The sequence below is a fragment of the Ahaetulla prasina genome, chromosome 1 (genome assembly GCF_028640845.1).
Source record: "Ahaetulla prasina isolate Xishuangbanna chromosome 1, ASM2864084v1, whole genome shotgun sequence".
Lineage (NCBI taxonomy): Eukaryota > Metazoa > Chordata > Lepidosauria > Squamata > Colubridae > Ahaetulla > Ahaetulla prasina.
In genome coordinates, this window is record NC_080539.1 from 45,246,453 (window position 1) to 45,262,797 (window position 16,345).

Genomic DNA, 16,345 nt, shown 5'->3' on the forward strand with positions numbered 1-16,345 from the left:
GCCGGTAATTTATTTTCTCCAAGGCTCTCTACAGTCATGGGCCAATAATTTTCCCCACAACTTTTTTCTAAATGGAAAGTAGGAAATGAATCAATAATTGTCAGTAACGACTGGGTTGAGCTAGGACTTGTTGAGAAGGGGGCAGACCACCACTTCCTTTCAGAAAACATGGCAATGTATCTTCTTATCAATGACACATTCACCATCTTTCTGACCCATTTTCAACAGAAAATTGATCCATCTACTGTAGTTGCTTATTATTTTCCAAAATGTATGTTTCTATGGTTTCAGGCAGGAGTCTTACTAGATCCTTTCTGGAAATGGCCTGAGTTAAAGGGCCATTGACATACTGGAGAAACTCTTATGGCCAAAACTCTGGTCCTTCCTCTTTGGAAATTCAAAGCCCTTGAGAGATCTGTCTTCCATCAGCAATTTTACCAAATTCACAAGCAATATAGAAGGGGCAATTCTTACATATTTTTTCAAATGTTGCTGACCTTTCATTTTCTTGATCACCTGCCCTTCCTTCACACTGATTTCAACTGACAGCTTCCTTGCAGAGTCTGGCACAAGGTGTAGATGGAGCAGGAGTCTTCTCTGTTGGATTAGTGGTTGACTACAGTCCCAGCTGACTATAGTCTTCCTTCATTACAAATAAGGAAATGACTACAATGTTTTGACATTTTTAAGCAATATTGCTGCTTTTCCTGGACCTACTTCTTAATCTGTGGGAGATAAATGAACAGAATTAGAAAAATCATCAGTGCTCATGAAGATGTAATTACCAGCAATACATCAGCTGATCCTCTATTGTGCATTAAAAAAGGAACAGAGAAGGAGTTATGAAATCCTCATAGTGGTTAATCCATTCTCTAAAAATGGCAAAAGAAAAATAAGAAAGTGAAATCATAGTGTTGGCCTCTATCTATTAAGGAGAAAAATGCTGGGGAAATGATTATACAAATTACTGGTTTTAAAATAAATAAATAAATATTCTATTTTACAGAATAGATCCACTAACGCATGGGTATCAAGCTCACATTGCTGTTACTTGAAGTTCGCGACATTTTACCCATTCGGGAGCTGGTGTGGGCGTGGCCTGGGCGTGATGCATCTGGCCCATGGGCTGCCTGTTTCACACCCCTGCGACTAACACAATCTTCCCCAACCATCAGAAGTGCCAGAACTACAGTATCCAGATTTTTCAGTCACTGTCCACGATAGCTGGGAATTCTGGACAATGTTGCCCAAACATAGCAACAGGCTGTCAGACTTGGGAAGGCTTCTTTGGTTATTGTAACAGACTGTTTCACATAAGTGGGTATTGATACACCATTTTTTTTAAAAAAATGGCTACAAGGAAGCTGCTAATGACAAATGCAAACCTGAAATGCCTAATTCCATTTACTAATGTTTAAATAAGTGCTTAAATGAGATATTACCAGGAACATGGAGCTGCAGCTTTTATGTGCACTGCACGTAACATTATGTTATCTGGGAAATAGTTTAAAGAGGCACAGAGGCAGTATTTTTCTAAGTTTCAGAAAGCTTTACTTTTCAAAGTCAGAACCAGCGACTGCTTCTCTCATGTGATCCTGTCCCATTGGGACAGTGTTTCTCAACCTCAGCAATTGTAAGCTAAGTGGACTTCAGCTCCCAAAATTCCCCAGCCACCTGGGGAATTCTAGAATTTCGCCCAGTTTAAAGTTGCTGAAGTTGAAAAACATTGCATTAAACACATCTTCAGCCAAATTTCTGTTCTGGACTTTCTCAGCTCTGGAGCTGAAATTGCTGTCTTTGCTGTAGAAGTATCATGTTTTATAGATTTCTTTTACCGAGCCTTATATCTTATCAGCACCAGATGGCAACGGTTTTTCTGGCCCAACCTTGTAAATACATCCTGGATTCAAGTCATTTATGGCTTTTAAAGGTAACATTTAGCTTGAAAGTGAATGCATTGGTTCAGGAAGTCAATGAAAGTCGTGTGGCAGAGAAATTGCATCCCCTATCCCCAACCCCAAATCTAGTTTCAATTATTACTCTGTTTGCTGCATTTTTTCCAATTGCAACTTCCAAATGCTGTTTAAAGATAGTCTCACATATTGTGAGGCTTGTTTTCCAAGGACTGGATACCCCATAACATAGAAGACACCATAAGTATATACACAATGCTTTATTGTGGCACACACCTTCATCAACAATAGGCAATTGTTCTGGGTTAGCTCCACCCTTTGAGGCCCTTGCAAGTTGATGCGTGACATAAATACAGCTTTAATACTCAGCCCTTAAAACAATCAAAAATCTCAAAGTCTGTAAAGTGGCATACAACCTTTGCCTCTCCCCAAAGTTCTTGTGTGGACTGGAATTAGGTGCTGTTTCAGCTTGGTTGCTCCTCTTCTGGTTGCTACCAAATTCCAGGCCAAGCTCTAAGTCAGGCTGCAGGTAGGAATCACACCACAGTGGGCATCTTGCTGCAGCCTGTGGTTCTGGCAATTAACTGACAGCTCTCTTGCTTGCCTGTAATAATTCCCAGACGGCAGATAAATTCCCAGACACCACTTCCAATATCCTTGTCTGCTGGTTGTCTTCTCTTCTTTTCTCTTACACACACACTTTGTAGGCCAAGGCCCTGTGTGGGGTAAGGCTGCCTATGGACTTTGGCACGTTCCTAAATACTCCAGAGTGTGGCTCAATTAGCCAGAAACCTGGAATACCAGCATAGATTGTTGTGGGGATACCAGAAATGAATGGATTTTATTCTCATGGTTTACAATCCTTTAAGAAAAAGCATGAACTGAGGTGAGCTTTGTTGAGCTGAGCCTTGAGGAAGGAGGGATGGGAAGCATTTCTGCCTGGCTACAGCTGTTTTCCCCAGATGCAGACAGTAACCCGCTCTTCATTCCTTCACAAGCATGTCGCAGTAATCTGGGTGCAATGCACAGGAAAGAATGTAGTTGGGATGCTGGACAAAAACATTTCTGGTTGGAGCCACAGCCTGAGATTCCAAGAGCAACTCATGGTCCAGGATCATTTTACTCGTTCCAGTCTAGGCTAGAACAATGGAAGTCAGCTCCTCAATGCTGTAAGTGGTAAATGGGAAGGGACATCACAGCTTAAGTGTCTTCCTAAGGAGCCCATCAGCATATTCATATCTTCACTGCAGGAGTCCTTTGATAGAAGCAAAAAGTAGAACACATAATAATGTAATGACAATCCATTCACTCTGGCAGCAATGTTTTATCTGACAACTCATAGATAATGTAATCTAAAGAGTTTATTTTAATGTTAAACTATTGAAATGTAATATATGTTGACACTCACAGGTAAATATTGGCAATGTAAGATAAATGCCACAATTTTCTGAAAACTGCAATATATATTAATAAATGATAGTGTTACTGATGTTTCATTTGTGTCTGTCTTATTTAATGAAAGAACATATATTGAGGGAAATAACAAGTTAATCTCCATTTGTCAGAATTTAGAGATCAGAGTTATGGATTTGCCTAACATGCTGGGCTTTAAGTGACTCAGTTAAGCATGTCATAAAAATGCAGCCACTAAGCCAAATCTAAGCAAACCATGTTATGAGTTAGCACAAGTGAAATAATCACTGTTTGCATTGGGACAGATGATGGGTGCTTATTTGGGAAACTCATATAATGAGACTAGGAGAGATGATATTTATAGTTTTATTGTCTGTAAATATTAATTAATTTCAAGGGAGGTCAGTATCGGACAAGTGGATACTACAACAGTAGCCAAAGAGATCTTGCCCATAAGAGTTCCCCATACTAAGAACCATCTGAGAAAAGAAAGGGAACAATGAATACTGGGGATGAGTTTCATAGGAGAATGCTGAAACCTTTCCAAGAATATAATCATTCTACGTGTTAAGTCAAAATGCCGTTTGTTCAGTTTTGACATAATATGTTGTATAAACCAGTCATTGCAGGTTCTGCAATGCAACCATAGTTTTAGTTACTCAGCATGTTGTATGAACTATTCAACTTTGGTTTATTCAGTGATCCATATTTAAAGAAACCATGAATTATTTGTAAACTCAATCTGTAAACTCTGAACCAAACTCAAGAGAGTAGTCTGGGAAGTGCGATGGAAAATAAAATATATCCTCGCAAGCTTGAAGTCTGCCTAATCCTAGTCTAATAAGTCTTTGCTCTAGACTCATCTGTCAGACTTTGAAATATGGCTTCTTGAAAACTCCACCTATCAATGGTGTTAATGCATCAGTTAACAATTGGAAATTGGAAATTTGCATTTTTTAAGAAGTACATGGTATTTGGGATTTGATCTACTTTGGTGATTTTGTTAAAGATTTGATGAATGCACTTCCATTCTTTCTCTCTCTCTCTCTCTCCCTGTCTCTCTCCCTCTCCCTCCCTCTCCCCTTTCTCTCTCTTCAAGCACTTTGTTCCAAATAGCTAATCTAATACTATTTATTATTCCCATAACGATTTGCTTTCATAAGACAAGGCCTATTCTCTTTTTTTTAATAATAATAAAGTCAATAGTGTATATATAAACACAGGAAATTGAGCTTCTGTTCTGCTTATGATTGGTTCTTCGTTAAAACATATTTAAATAAGATGATTGATTAAAAATAGTCAAGAAGAGGCAGAATAAGAACATATTTCTTGCAGATTGAGACTCAACCTGATTAGTAATGGATATAGCCCGGTTAATTCTACATTATTGTTTGTCTGTACTCTATAACTTCATTTATCCAAGTGGCCAGAGGAAACCTCTTATAACATTTGATTAGCCAAAGCTTGTTTACACAGTTACTCACCCTATGATAAGAACAAGCCAACCTTTGGATTTATTTTTTGAAGTATAATCAAGGAAGGGCGGATCAGTTTATGCATACATCAGGATGAGGGAAAAGAATAGATCATCCTCCCCAAGCTGACACCCTCTGGACGTGTTAGATTTCAGCTCCATAATGTTCAGCCAGCTGGGTTGCGGAAAGCTGAAATAGATGGTCTTGTTACAGATTGCTGGCTTAGAGTAATTTAAAAAAAATCTTTACTTATAGGGAAATGTTCCTGCTAATAGAAAAACAGCTCAACAGAAAGTAGACAATGTTAAGCTGTGTTAAGTTTTGCCTTGTCTTGTCCTTCATTATAAAGGGGATCATGTAAAGTCTTTAAATAGAATCATGGCCCACATTTGCCACATCCCCTGATTCTGTTGTATTATATTATATCACATAGCCCATAACTTTTAGTCAAAATGACTGAGGATGATAAGCTATAGTTACAGTCCAAAACATCCAGAAGGCTTCAGAGTAGTTTCGATTTGATCCCAAAGGATTCATCTTCCATTCTTAGAAGAGTGAGAGGAAGAATTGATTCAGGCAATCAATTCAAAACATGAAAATGTGGCTAGTGAGATGCTGTCTCTAAGAGGTCTCTTGACTGGCATGTTGACCAGGACAGGGGTCTCCAACCTTGGTCCCTTTAAGACTTGTGGACTTCAACTCCCAGAGCTTTGCTGGCTGAGGGACTCTGGGGGTTGAAGTCCACAAGTCTTAAAGGGACCAAGGTTGGAGACCCCTGGACCAGGATATCTTATAATGCAGAGGCCAAGGCTGCCTCCACACAAAGAATTTTATTGAAATTCATTTTAAAATCATTGTCATTCAACAGGAAAGGAGAATTGTATTTCAGTAAAAACTGTGTGAACTCACATGAAGATCCATGTAATTCCCATAATATTGTGCCTTCCACTGCCTATTGTGCCTCTTGATCTCTGTTGCTTATTTCTCTAGGAGATACTTGTGGGAAGGAAATACAATTTGGATTGCTTGCTTTGGAGTTGCCCAGGCATGTTAGCACTGCCTGTTCTTGACTCCTGTGTGATATTATTTTTAAACAATGGTGGGGACAAGCAGACACATTACAGAAATAGTATCTTTTCTCATTCCATTGTTGAAGCACAAGAGCAACTTTTCACAACACTTCTAGATTGTTGTTGTTTTTATATCCACTAAGTACTCTTTCTACTTAGGGAATGTCTAGCCTGCCAAAGAGAAGCCAGATGGTACAGGAGAGGTTCCAACTTGAAGCACAGAAGGAATTGGTTTATGGGAAAATGTGGGATCCCTTCTTGGCCATTTCATCAGCTGCATGGCTAAGAATGAGGACTTATGAACCTTGTAATCCAAACTGCATGGGTAGCATTTCTGCCATATAGACCAATGAAGCATCATGATTAGATCTTAAATTAAACCTCGATTAATCTCAGTTCAACTCATGACTGCACTATGTCATGTCCTTTTAACTATGCTCCGTGCTATTTCCTTAAGTACCCACCCTCATAGGAGTCTAAGGATAAAATGAAGAGAGAAGAAATGACCTATAGTTCCTGGCTTTGATATAAATCTTTGATATAAGTCTTGGCTTATTAATTTCTTGAATACATCTTAAGACTGAGAAAGACATTTAAGAATTGAAGACCAACATGCACAGATTACCTCTTTTCTATTGTTGTTCTTTCAAAGTACAAGACACAGCAAAGCTGGCTGAGGTACTCTGAGAGTTGAAGTCCACAAGTCTTAAAGTTGACAAGGTTGGAGACTCCTGCTCTAGAGCAAGTTGAAACTCTTATAACTTCCTCATGTCCTTGGGAAGGATGGGAGTTTTGTCCACTACATCTGCATATATTAGGTCAGGGGTGAAATCTACTTACCTTCCTTACCGGTTCGGAAGTGCATGCACCGTGGGCACACGTTCACTTTGCTCATTTGCGTGCATGTCACATGCGCATGCATATTCTCTGTGCATGCGCAAAACCTTTCTGCGCATGTGCAGAGGGTACAAAACACATTACTTCCTGGTTAAAACCAGGAAGTAACAACAGCTGGGCGGGTGGGCGGAGCCGCTCACCGGGATTGCTACCGGTTCTCCGAACCACCAGCCAAGATTACTACCGGATCAAGTGATCCGGTCCGAATCTGGAGCATTTCACCTCTGTATTAGGTGCTCCAACTGAGATCCAGCCAGAGCTCTGAAACATGGACATAGGAGGATTTTGCATTTCCAACCATGATCTCTGTAAGAATCTGTATTACATTTTTTTATAGAGAACGAAATACACTTTTTTCAAAACACATTTTAGACACTCATAACCCAAGCATCTACGTGAGGCACATCTCTTTAAATCGGGGGGGGGGGAGAAACAGAAGTAAAGTGACAGAAAAATATTTGAAAAGTCTCCCAGCCTTTCGTTGGAAAAGAAAAAGTGGCGAACCTTGGGTCCCGTTTTGCAGGCTCTGAAAAGGCGACTCCTCTTTTTATGGCCGGTCTTTTCCCTGTGGTTTTGGACATTATTCATCAATGCATCGGCCTCTCGCCCACTTCACAACCCCGGAAAAGGGAGAGTTATCGAACATACCTGCCGATCAAAACCGGCGGCAGCAACAACATACCGCTCTCCCGACGAATGGGCAAGGTAGAAAGAAATCTCCACCTCCTCCCGTTTCGAGCTGAGCGCTCCGCTGCATGTTCCGCAATCAACAGAAATGCCGAGAAGGCAATGAAAAGGCGGAGTTGGTTATTGAACAACTCGCGAGCTGGAGCGGCCCCAACTCCCGCCCAGCCCTCAAAGCTCAACCATAGGCGGGGACAGAGCGAGGAGTCGCGGGCGCACGCGGAGCTGCAGTGCACTCTCCGTGGTGCTGAACAGCCGCACTTCCTTTCCCAGCTGTTCTCCCATCACCGCGACCCAAGCCGTGCAAGAAAAGCAGGCGATCCTCCCACCCACCCAGCCACCCCAGCCGTCATTTACGTTTGGGACTTACAACTGCATGTTACAGGAGGACTCCGAACTGCTGTGAATAAAAGGACATGGTGTGTGTTGGCTTATGATTAGATTCAAGGAAAACCAGGTTGGGGTTGCGAGGCTTGGCATGGGTGGCTGGGACTTTGCGAGCAAATGGCAAAATCAGAGCTACTCAAGCAGAGGTTGAAAGAAGAGTCCCAAGAAGGTAACTTCAACTGAATCTAAAGAAAGGTAAAAAAAATAAAATAAAAACCACTGAAGAATATGTTTTGGCAAACTACATCTTATTTGCTTCATTTGCTTCCCCCCCCCCTAAATTGTCATCTACATGGAATGAACTAATATGGGGAAGGCTATGCTGGGCGGGCTGCCGGGAATGGGCGGGTGAGGGGTGAGGTATCTATGTTGATGAATTAGAGAAGCTGGTCCGTTTCGCCTTCTCACCTTAGCCTGCTTTCTGCTATTTGCTATGGTGGTTGAATATGGAAGGACACTGTTTCCCCGTTTTAATTCAGATTTACGAGGGACAGGAATAACTTTACTGGGGAAGGGAGAAGTAAAATGCAGCACAAACAAATGCTGTCTTGAATATTCCAAAGTTCCAAATCTTTTATTGAACAAGTATCAATTGGAAGTGGTTAGAAAGAGAGAAAGTGAGTTTATTTAGTGGAGATCTAAATTAAGTTACATGGGTGTTGTCTCGTCGATTCAGGTTTTCCTCAATCAGGAAGCTGATGAATACTCATCTCATTGAAACATACAGAAAAATGGAAAAGGCTGGTTGGATAAAGTTTTACTTAAATTGATTTATCCAACCAGTTTTTTTCATTTTCGGTGTGTTTGTCCAGTGGTGACATTTGAGTAAATGTGCTGAGCATTTGCTCTCCTTTATAAATTGTGTTGAATGCAGCTGTCTTTTGTAGCTTTCCAAGTGTATTCAATACATGAGAATGCTACTTGCATAGAGTTCAGAAAAGAAGAGTGATGCTGGTGATGCATAACGGAAGGAGATTCATTGCAAAGTCTGAGGCAAGCATGAAAAGTAAATGATGGGAGGTGAAATGAACATTTGGCATCCTTTAGGAGGAGAATTGTCCTAGATTCCATTGGCCCTCTATATCATATATCAGCAACCACTAATTTTGACTGGTTTTTTTCCTCTCTCAACTAGACCTGGACATCTTTGATCGGGATAAAGGTTAAACTACAAAGAATATGGCCAAGTGCAACTATCTGAGATGGAAGAGAAAAGCTAGTCCTTACAAGGCACAGCCAATGCTTGGAAGTGGGCTTCAGGGGCAACAGAATTCCCGAAATAGTTCTATGAAAATTGATATGCCTAGGCTGATGTGGGAGAGTTCGATGGAAATCAAGTTAATGGAAGCCTGCATTGACATAAGCATGACAAGCCAATATCCATGACTCAGAAGGGAAACCCTTCAAAATAAGGATCTTTTTTTCCTCTAATGGATGCTTTAACTGGATAATATCTCCATGCCAGTCCCCCCAATGAGGTGTTGGTCATTTTCCATCACCTCTGTGGTGCTGAAATTTGGATGATGTCTATCAGGAGACTTAAAGGCTGCTGCTGCATGTCACATTTCAACGAGGACAATGGTAGGTTTGTCCTTTTAGCAGTACTCATTGTGGCATACCTGACTGTTGGAGCTACTATCTTCTCAGCCATCGAGAGCCCATCTGAAGCAGAAGCACAGCATCGTTGGAACAGGACCCTTCACAACTTTAGCCAGATCTTCAACATTAGTCTCCCTGAGCTGAAGGCCTTCTTAAGAAGCTATGAGGCAGCCATGGCTGCAGGTATTAGGGTAGATGCCCTTCGACCAAGATGGGACTTCACTGGAGCTTTCTATTTTGTGGGCACAGTGGTTTCAACAATAGGTAAGTCTTCCTTCCTTCCTTCCTTCCTTCCTTCCTTCCTTCCTTCCTTCCTTCCTTCCTTCCTTCCTTCTTTCCTTCCTTCCTTCCTTCCTTCCTTCCTTCCTTCCTTCCTTCCTTCTTTTTCAAATACCAAAGGTAGCCTTTCACAATTTGATATTCTCCAGAAAGTGTGAGAAAGTGTTGGGCTAAAATCAGGGACACCCAGTTTCAAGTTCACCCTTGGTCATGGAAACTCATTGGCCAAATTTAGGCCAGTCACTTTCCCCCAGTCCCAGGGGTGTTGAAGAAAGTGGAGGAGAAAATACTATGCCTTCAACTCCTTTAGCACAGGGCAGGTTATAAATGCAACAAATAAATGAAAGTATTGACCATTCTGACTAAGAATTTTATTGACCACATATCTGGACATATCCTTTTATTTAAAACTGACTATTTTACATTTTATTTTACAATAATAATTGTGTAGCTGATGAATCATAACCCACTAAACAACCATTGCTCTCTACCATTTCTCTCCCATCCATTTTTAAATGAAAGATTGAAGGAATTTATTTCCCAGTTACATTTAAAAATAAAAATCTATAAGTATTCACAATGAATGTCACAAATTCAAGGGTTTTACCTCAAAGTCAATGGAAATCTATCACAGTAAAACAAGATCTTCATATACAGTATATTTAGAAGTAAACAAAGTTTTCCTAAACTAGTTTTCTCCAAATGCATTAACTCATTAGGATCAACCTCATTGGTTGCACTGGAAATGCAAGAAATAGAATAGAATAGAATTTTATTGGCCAAGTGTGATTGGACACACAAGGAATTTGTCTTGGTGCATATGCTCTCAGTGTAAATAAAAGAAAAGATACGTTCATCAAGGTACAACAACTTTAGGTTAGGAATCAATGACAAAAATATAATTTGAATTTTGCTAAAAAGAGAAATGCTTATTAGGCTTTAAAGCTAAAGTGTCAAATTCATGTTTTTGTATTCAAAATCACACAGGAATAGCTATCCTATATTACCAATAGTATACCAATGCAACAGTTTTCCTGAAAAGGGCATTTTCAGATATAAGGTTAATCAGTATGCAAATCAGCCTTTAAACCAAATAAAAGCTTTTAAAATTAAAGCACAAATATATCCTTTTCTTTATTACATCCTATGCCAATTAACCTCACACTAGCATTGGATGAGAGCTGAAATGCACGTTTTGATGCAAAAATGGTGTGTAAGAAATACACACCAGTACAATCAAAATACAAAGGCAGAGTCTACATGGGAAGGAAGAAAGGAAAAATATTTTGGCTCTCAGAAAGATTAGCAGTTAATATATTAGTGACATTTATTGGTGGTTTTAATTATTTTTCCACAAGAAACAAGATTTAAGTAATATGCTATGTGCATATTCCTTTCAAAACTCCAAACAAACATAAACAGCTGGTATACTTTAATGAAGTAGACTGGGTGAAGTTCAGAAGTGATCTTTCTTTTTCTAGAAAGCTTTCTTAAGTTGCTATAGCAACTGAAGTTTGGAAAATGATCTGAAAGTCAGGATGCCTTCATAAACAGGGACTGGTCTCGCCATCATGGGCAGTTAATTGTATTTTATATCTGAAGCAAAAGTAGAGTGAATGGGATAAATGTCCAGTTCCTGCTTCCTGGATCCCTGATTTTGTGTCTGTTACCAGTTTGATATTGCTAAAATAGTTCTGTATTTTCTGATGACAAATTTAAAATCAGGCTGAACTAGATGGCAAGTATAGATTCTATTGAAATTCCTTCAGAATGAAATTTTATTCAGTACCAATAAAGTATTACAGAGTTTGGATTTTCTTCTTTCCCCCCATCATCACTTCCCATCTAGTGATAGGGAGTGTGACATTTAACCTTGCATTACATCAAAGGGAAGTAGAATTAAATATCTGTATTTAAAAGCAAGAACTGAATGAATATGTCATAAAATGACATATGCATTACATTTTGAAGATTGCTAGGTTCTGTACGTTTTAGTATCTTAGGAAAGTAATGATAGTAAGAATTCTAAAAATTAATATCTATAAACCTTGTCAAAAATTTTGCAGAAGAATTTTACATATTATTTTGTTCATCTATAGGTTTCTGCAGGTGCCCTGAAATTTGTTTGATTAATTATGTACATTAAATTAGTGTCAACTTTTAATGAACAACCTGTCCCCAATCTGTCCTTCAGGTCTTCCAACAGTGCACCCATCAGTGAGGTAATTGAGGCCATTCACTTTGCTGCTTGTCATTCTCTTCTCTTTCCTTCTACCCTTCCAAGTTTTGCCCTGAGAGATGGGTGATGTTAAAAGCGTTACATAAATGATACTTTGCTGAGTGGGGCCTTCTACCTTCTAGGCAGGAATGGCCAACTTTGTGATATTACCAATCACATAGTGATGTACCAGTAGATTCAAATTTACCTTCTGCCTATCCCTGTCCTGCTGTATCTGCAAAGAAAATACTAGCAGATATGGCTGATTTTGTCAGCTAACAATCTATTAAACAATGTTATTTATTTTTTTCATAAAGAATACCACTTTAGGAACTACCATTATTGGTCACAATCTACTAGACATTCTCCCATGTTTAGCTCCCATAAATGTAATATAATTTTTTTTATGTCAATACATTCTCCTTCACAAATAAAATAAGACAGTGCTATTCTTTGAAATGTAGAGATTGGAAAATATTAGTATTGAAAGTTGCTTTCCTTGTCAACACTTCCCCTGGCCACATTTCTTTTAACTCTAGCTTTTACTTTGTAGTAGATATAGAGAAGGATATTGCATTAAATCCACCTAAATATATAAATATTATGTTTACAGTATTAAAGGCACTTAGTCATCTCTGGCAAGATGGAAGCATAGAAGTTTAATAAATAAATTTAATCATAGCAATTACTTCAGAGTGACGTTAGAATATGTGCTGATCAACAGAATTGAGCAACTGATTGTTAGCAGTGGCCTCTTTCTTTACAAGAAGAGGTTATTTTCTAAAACCTCTCACTGTATTCCCCACCACTTTTCAGGGCATCTGCAAGGAGGATAAAAAATGTCAAGATGGTTGGCACAACTGCATGCTCGAAACCTTTCTCTTTTTATACCTTACATACAAAGAAATAAGGTTTTAATTGCAAAAAGCTGCCACCTAGACTTTTTTTAAATCCTTACACCCCTCACAGCCCCGAGCGTTTTCCTTTTAACAATTAAATTGAAGAAATGAAATGTTTTTTCCAATGTGTCCTTTGGTCTGATTTAACCCAAGAGGATGCATCTTTTAATTTTTCCCTCACACCCACAGGATTGTGAAGTAGATGATAGATCACTTCTGAAGTGAGGTGGGAGTGAGCATATTGGGTTAAGGCCAGGGATAAATGTATTTAAATGTCATGTCAACAATCAATTTCACTAGGTGACCTAGGACCAGTCATCATTACCCATAATAATCTATAATAGGTGGTGAAGAGTACCATTTGTACTACTCTGAGTTGCTAGAAAAATGATTACAATAAAATGAAAATAATTGTTGGATCCAGCTCTAAATCCTTCCTCACTTTTGAAACCAGGTAGTTGCAAATTATTTTTCTGGGTTTTTACCCTTGTAAACCTCTTTTATCACCAATTTTGCAACAGAGCCTCCCCCCCACTCCCCATTTATATATTTCTTTTTCTCTTTTACTTCCTCTAGACCTTTTTCTTCTCTTTTTCACAGCAACCAGCACTACCAGATCCTGATTTAACAGTATACACTATCTTCTTCCTGAGAAATCCTGAGAACTGTAGTGCTGGGCAAGACAATAGAAACCCTGCAAAAATTGAACTAAGTTACAAATCCTTGGTGTAGATGAATGAAAAGGAACAGCTTCTTGAGCTTTAATTGGGTTCAGTCTTTCACGCCATCCAGTGAAAAGAAGGATTAAGTGAACAGATAGAAGTGACAGCAATTCTAACAAGAAGCAGCCATCTTTGGTACCCTTATTTTTCCACTCTTTTTCCTGTTCTATCCTTCTCTTTCTTCTCACCCAAAGAGAAAAGGAAAAGAAAGAGGCTACTAGTTTCTTCTCCCTCCACACAAACTTGCATACACTAAATTTAAATTTACTATAGCCACTTCTCCCATAGACTCTGGGCTGCTAACAAATACCAACCTGATAAAAGCACTTAAAAACATACAGTACCACAAGCACCCTGGACTAAAACAATCATAACAATAACAAATCAAACCAATTTAGGGACCCACAAACACACTGATGCCAGATCTTGAGTGCTTTTTAAAAGCCAGATCTTGAGTGTTTTTTAAAACCCCAGGAGAGGAGTGTTATCTATATCTCTAGGGCAGTGATAGCTAACCTTTTTTTCTTTGGGTGCCAAAAGCGTGCGTGCATGCGTGCGCGTGCCCTCAACCATAATCCAATGCCCCCACGCATGCATGTCCCCCTGCACATGAGCGTGCAATCCCCCCTGCGCTGTCCTGCCCTCTGTGCAGGTGTACGCCCATGCCCCATGCCCCGTTTTGGGCCTAGCAGGCCTCCCTAAAACCTCTGGAGGCCAGAAACAGCCTGTTTCCGGACATCCGGTAGACTCGTTTCTTGCCCTCCAGAGGCTCTGCACAAGCCCTGTACTTACCTGGCATCCAAAACAGGCTGTGTGGAGACTCCTGGGAGGGGAGGGGCAGCATGGGCATAAGCGCTGGTCTCCCGCATGCACAGCAGAGACCCCAAAATCAGCTGGCTGGCGGGAGGCACGCATGAATGCATGGTGGAGCTAATCTACAGCGACAGGTGGCACACATGCCATAGGTTTGCCATCACGGCTCCAGGGGGATTCTGTTCCAGAGAGCAGTAGCCATGACAGAGAAGTGGTCTCTATCTCTGGTCCTGTAAGATGGCAGCCTTCAATAGAAGGGATCTGGAACATACAAACAGCCATACAAGAAATTTATAAATACAGAGAAGGCAGAACCTTCTCGGTTCCTTTGAATTTTCAGAATTGAGAGCAAAAATACTTCCCATTGCTTTGTCACAGAAAACTAAACACAAATTCATTGCAAAACTTGTTCATAAATGGTTTCCTCCCTTCTGCCCTTCTTTTGTAATACTTAATCTTTAAAAAGTGTTCTGGGGAGCTGGAAAGTTTGCATCCAAATTTTGATGGCATTATAGTCAGTCCTAAAGGTCTATAGCCCAATACTGGATTTTTAATTCTGGTTTTTTTTTTCTCTCTCTCTCTCATGGCTATATCTGCCAAAGGAGAAAAAGGTGTACTGCCTTCTTGTTATCTGCTGCTGCTGAGTTTTTTCTGCAACTAATATTCTTTTAATTGGCATATCATTTCATTTAAAATTATTCTTCGTTTATAATAATATAAAGTGAGTTTAATTTATGTACTTTTGACATGAATAGAATAGAATAGAATAGAATGGAATGGAATGGAATGGAATGGAATAGAATAGAATAGAATTCTTCATTGGCCAAGTGTGATTGGACACACAAGGAATTTGTCCTTGGTGCATATGATCTCAGTGTACATAAAAAGACAAGATACATTTGTCAAGATACATTACACTTGGCTGGGAGATGCTCTGTATACTCTATGCTATAGAAAGATATATGTTTTAATACTTAAAAATCCACTCACTGATGTCTATATGTCGTGTAGTGAATATCTTTATAATTTCCCCATGCAAAATTAGTGTGTGAATGAGATTCCAAAGCTTACCTTTCTTCTGGTTGTTGTTTTTTAAAATCAGTATTATAGTAATATACATAGCTTGAATGCCTAGCATTTTTGCTTAAAATTCTACACTCTTTCCTATGATGTGCTTAACAATAACTTTCATAAATCTGGAAATAGTGGAAAATACGTGTAACCCAAAAGGCAATGATAGGATCCTATAATTTATTTAGAAATCTAAATAACCCAAACCGAAGGCATAAAGAAACTAATTCAACCATATAATTGTGTGAAGTCTATTGCTGCTTGTATTACTTATTCAGTGGACTTTTCTTAAATGTCAATTTTTGATAAAAACAACAACTGAATTTATCCCTCAAACCCGCCCTTCATACTTCAGCATCATGCATCAGTTTCTGTAAATTAATGTTTCCTGGAATATGAACCACTAAAACTAAAAGGCACTTTTGGAGCTCCCAAAAGATTTGCTCATTCAGTGCAACAATGGTTGCACATTAACTGAAGTGTGCTGCTACTAATAGCTATTCAAAGGAAGCAGCCAATTCAGCTGAAAGGTGAATTCTGCAGTATAAAGTGCATAAGAACACCAACGTGCCCACCGTTCCTGTCCTAATGTTCCCTTTCATTGTATCCAATTTCATATAGTTATCACATACTTTTGATTATATTTATGCTTATATATTGAATAGTTATTTCATGCTTATGCTTATATATACTGTTGTGACAAATAAATAAATAAGAAATAAGAAATAAACAAAGTAACTTGGAGGACAGGCATAGGAAGATTTAAAGAAGGTGAAGGTGAATCACTGGCTATTTGGTATGACTCCATTACATTTTTATATTGTTCCACATTATTTCCTTAATGGAGCCAAATCAGTAAATGTCAATAGGGATCAACTTCACCTTTTCTAGTAACTAGTCTCTGG

The 16,345-nt window shown here is 39.1% G+C and overlaps 1 protein-coding gene across 1 annotated transcript in view; it reads left to right on the forward strand.

Moving 5' to 3' along the window:
- Positions 1 to 9,359: 9,359 nt before the first annotated feature.
- Positions 9,360 to 16,345, forward strand: part of KCNK12 (potassium two pore domain channel subfamily K member 12) — a 46,560-nt gene continuing 39,574 nt past the window's right edge. The window contains exon 1 of the mRNA XM_058163525.1: positions 9,360 to 9,702. Coding sequence (XP_058019508.1) covers positions 9,360 to 9,702 — 343 coding nt within the window. The remainder of the gene's footprint in view (positions 9,703 to 16,345) is intronic.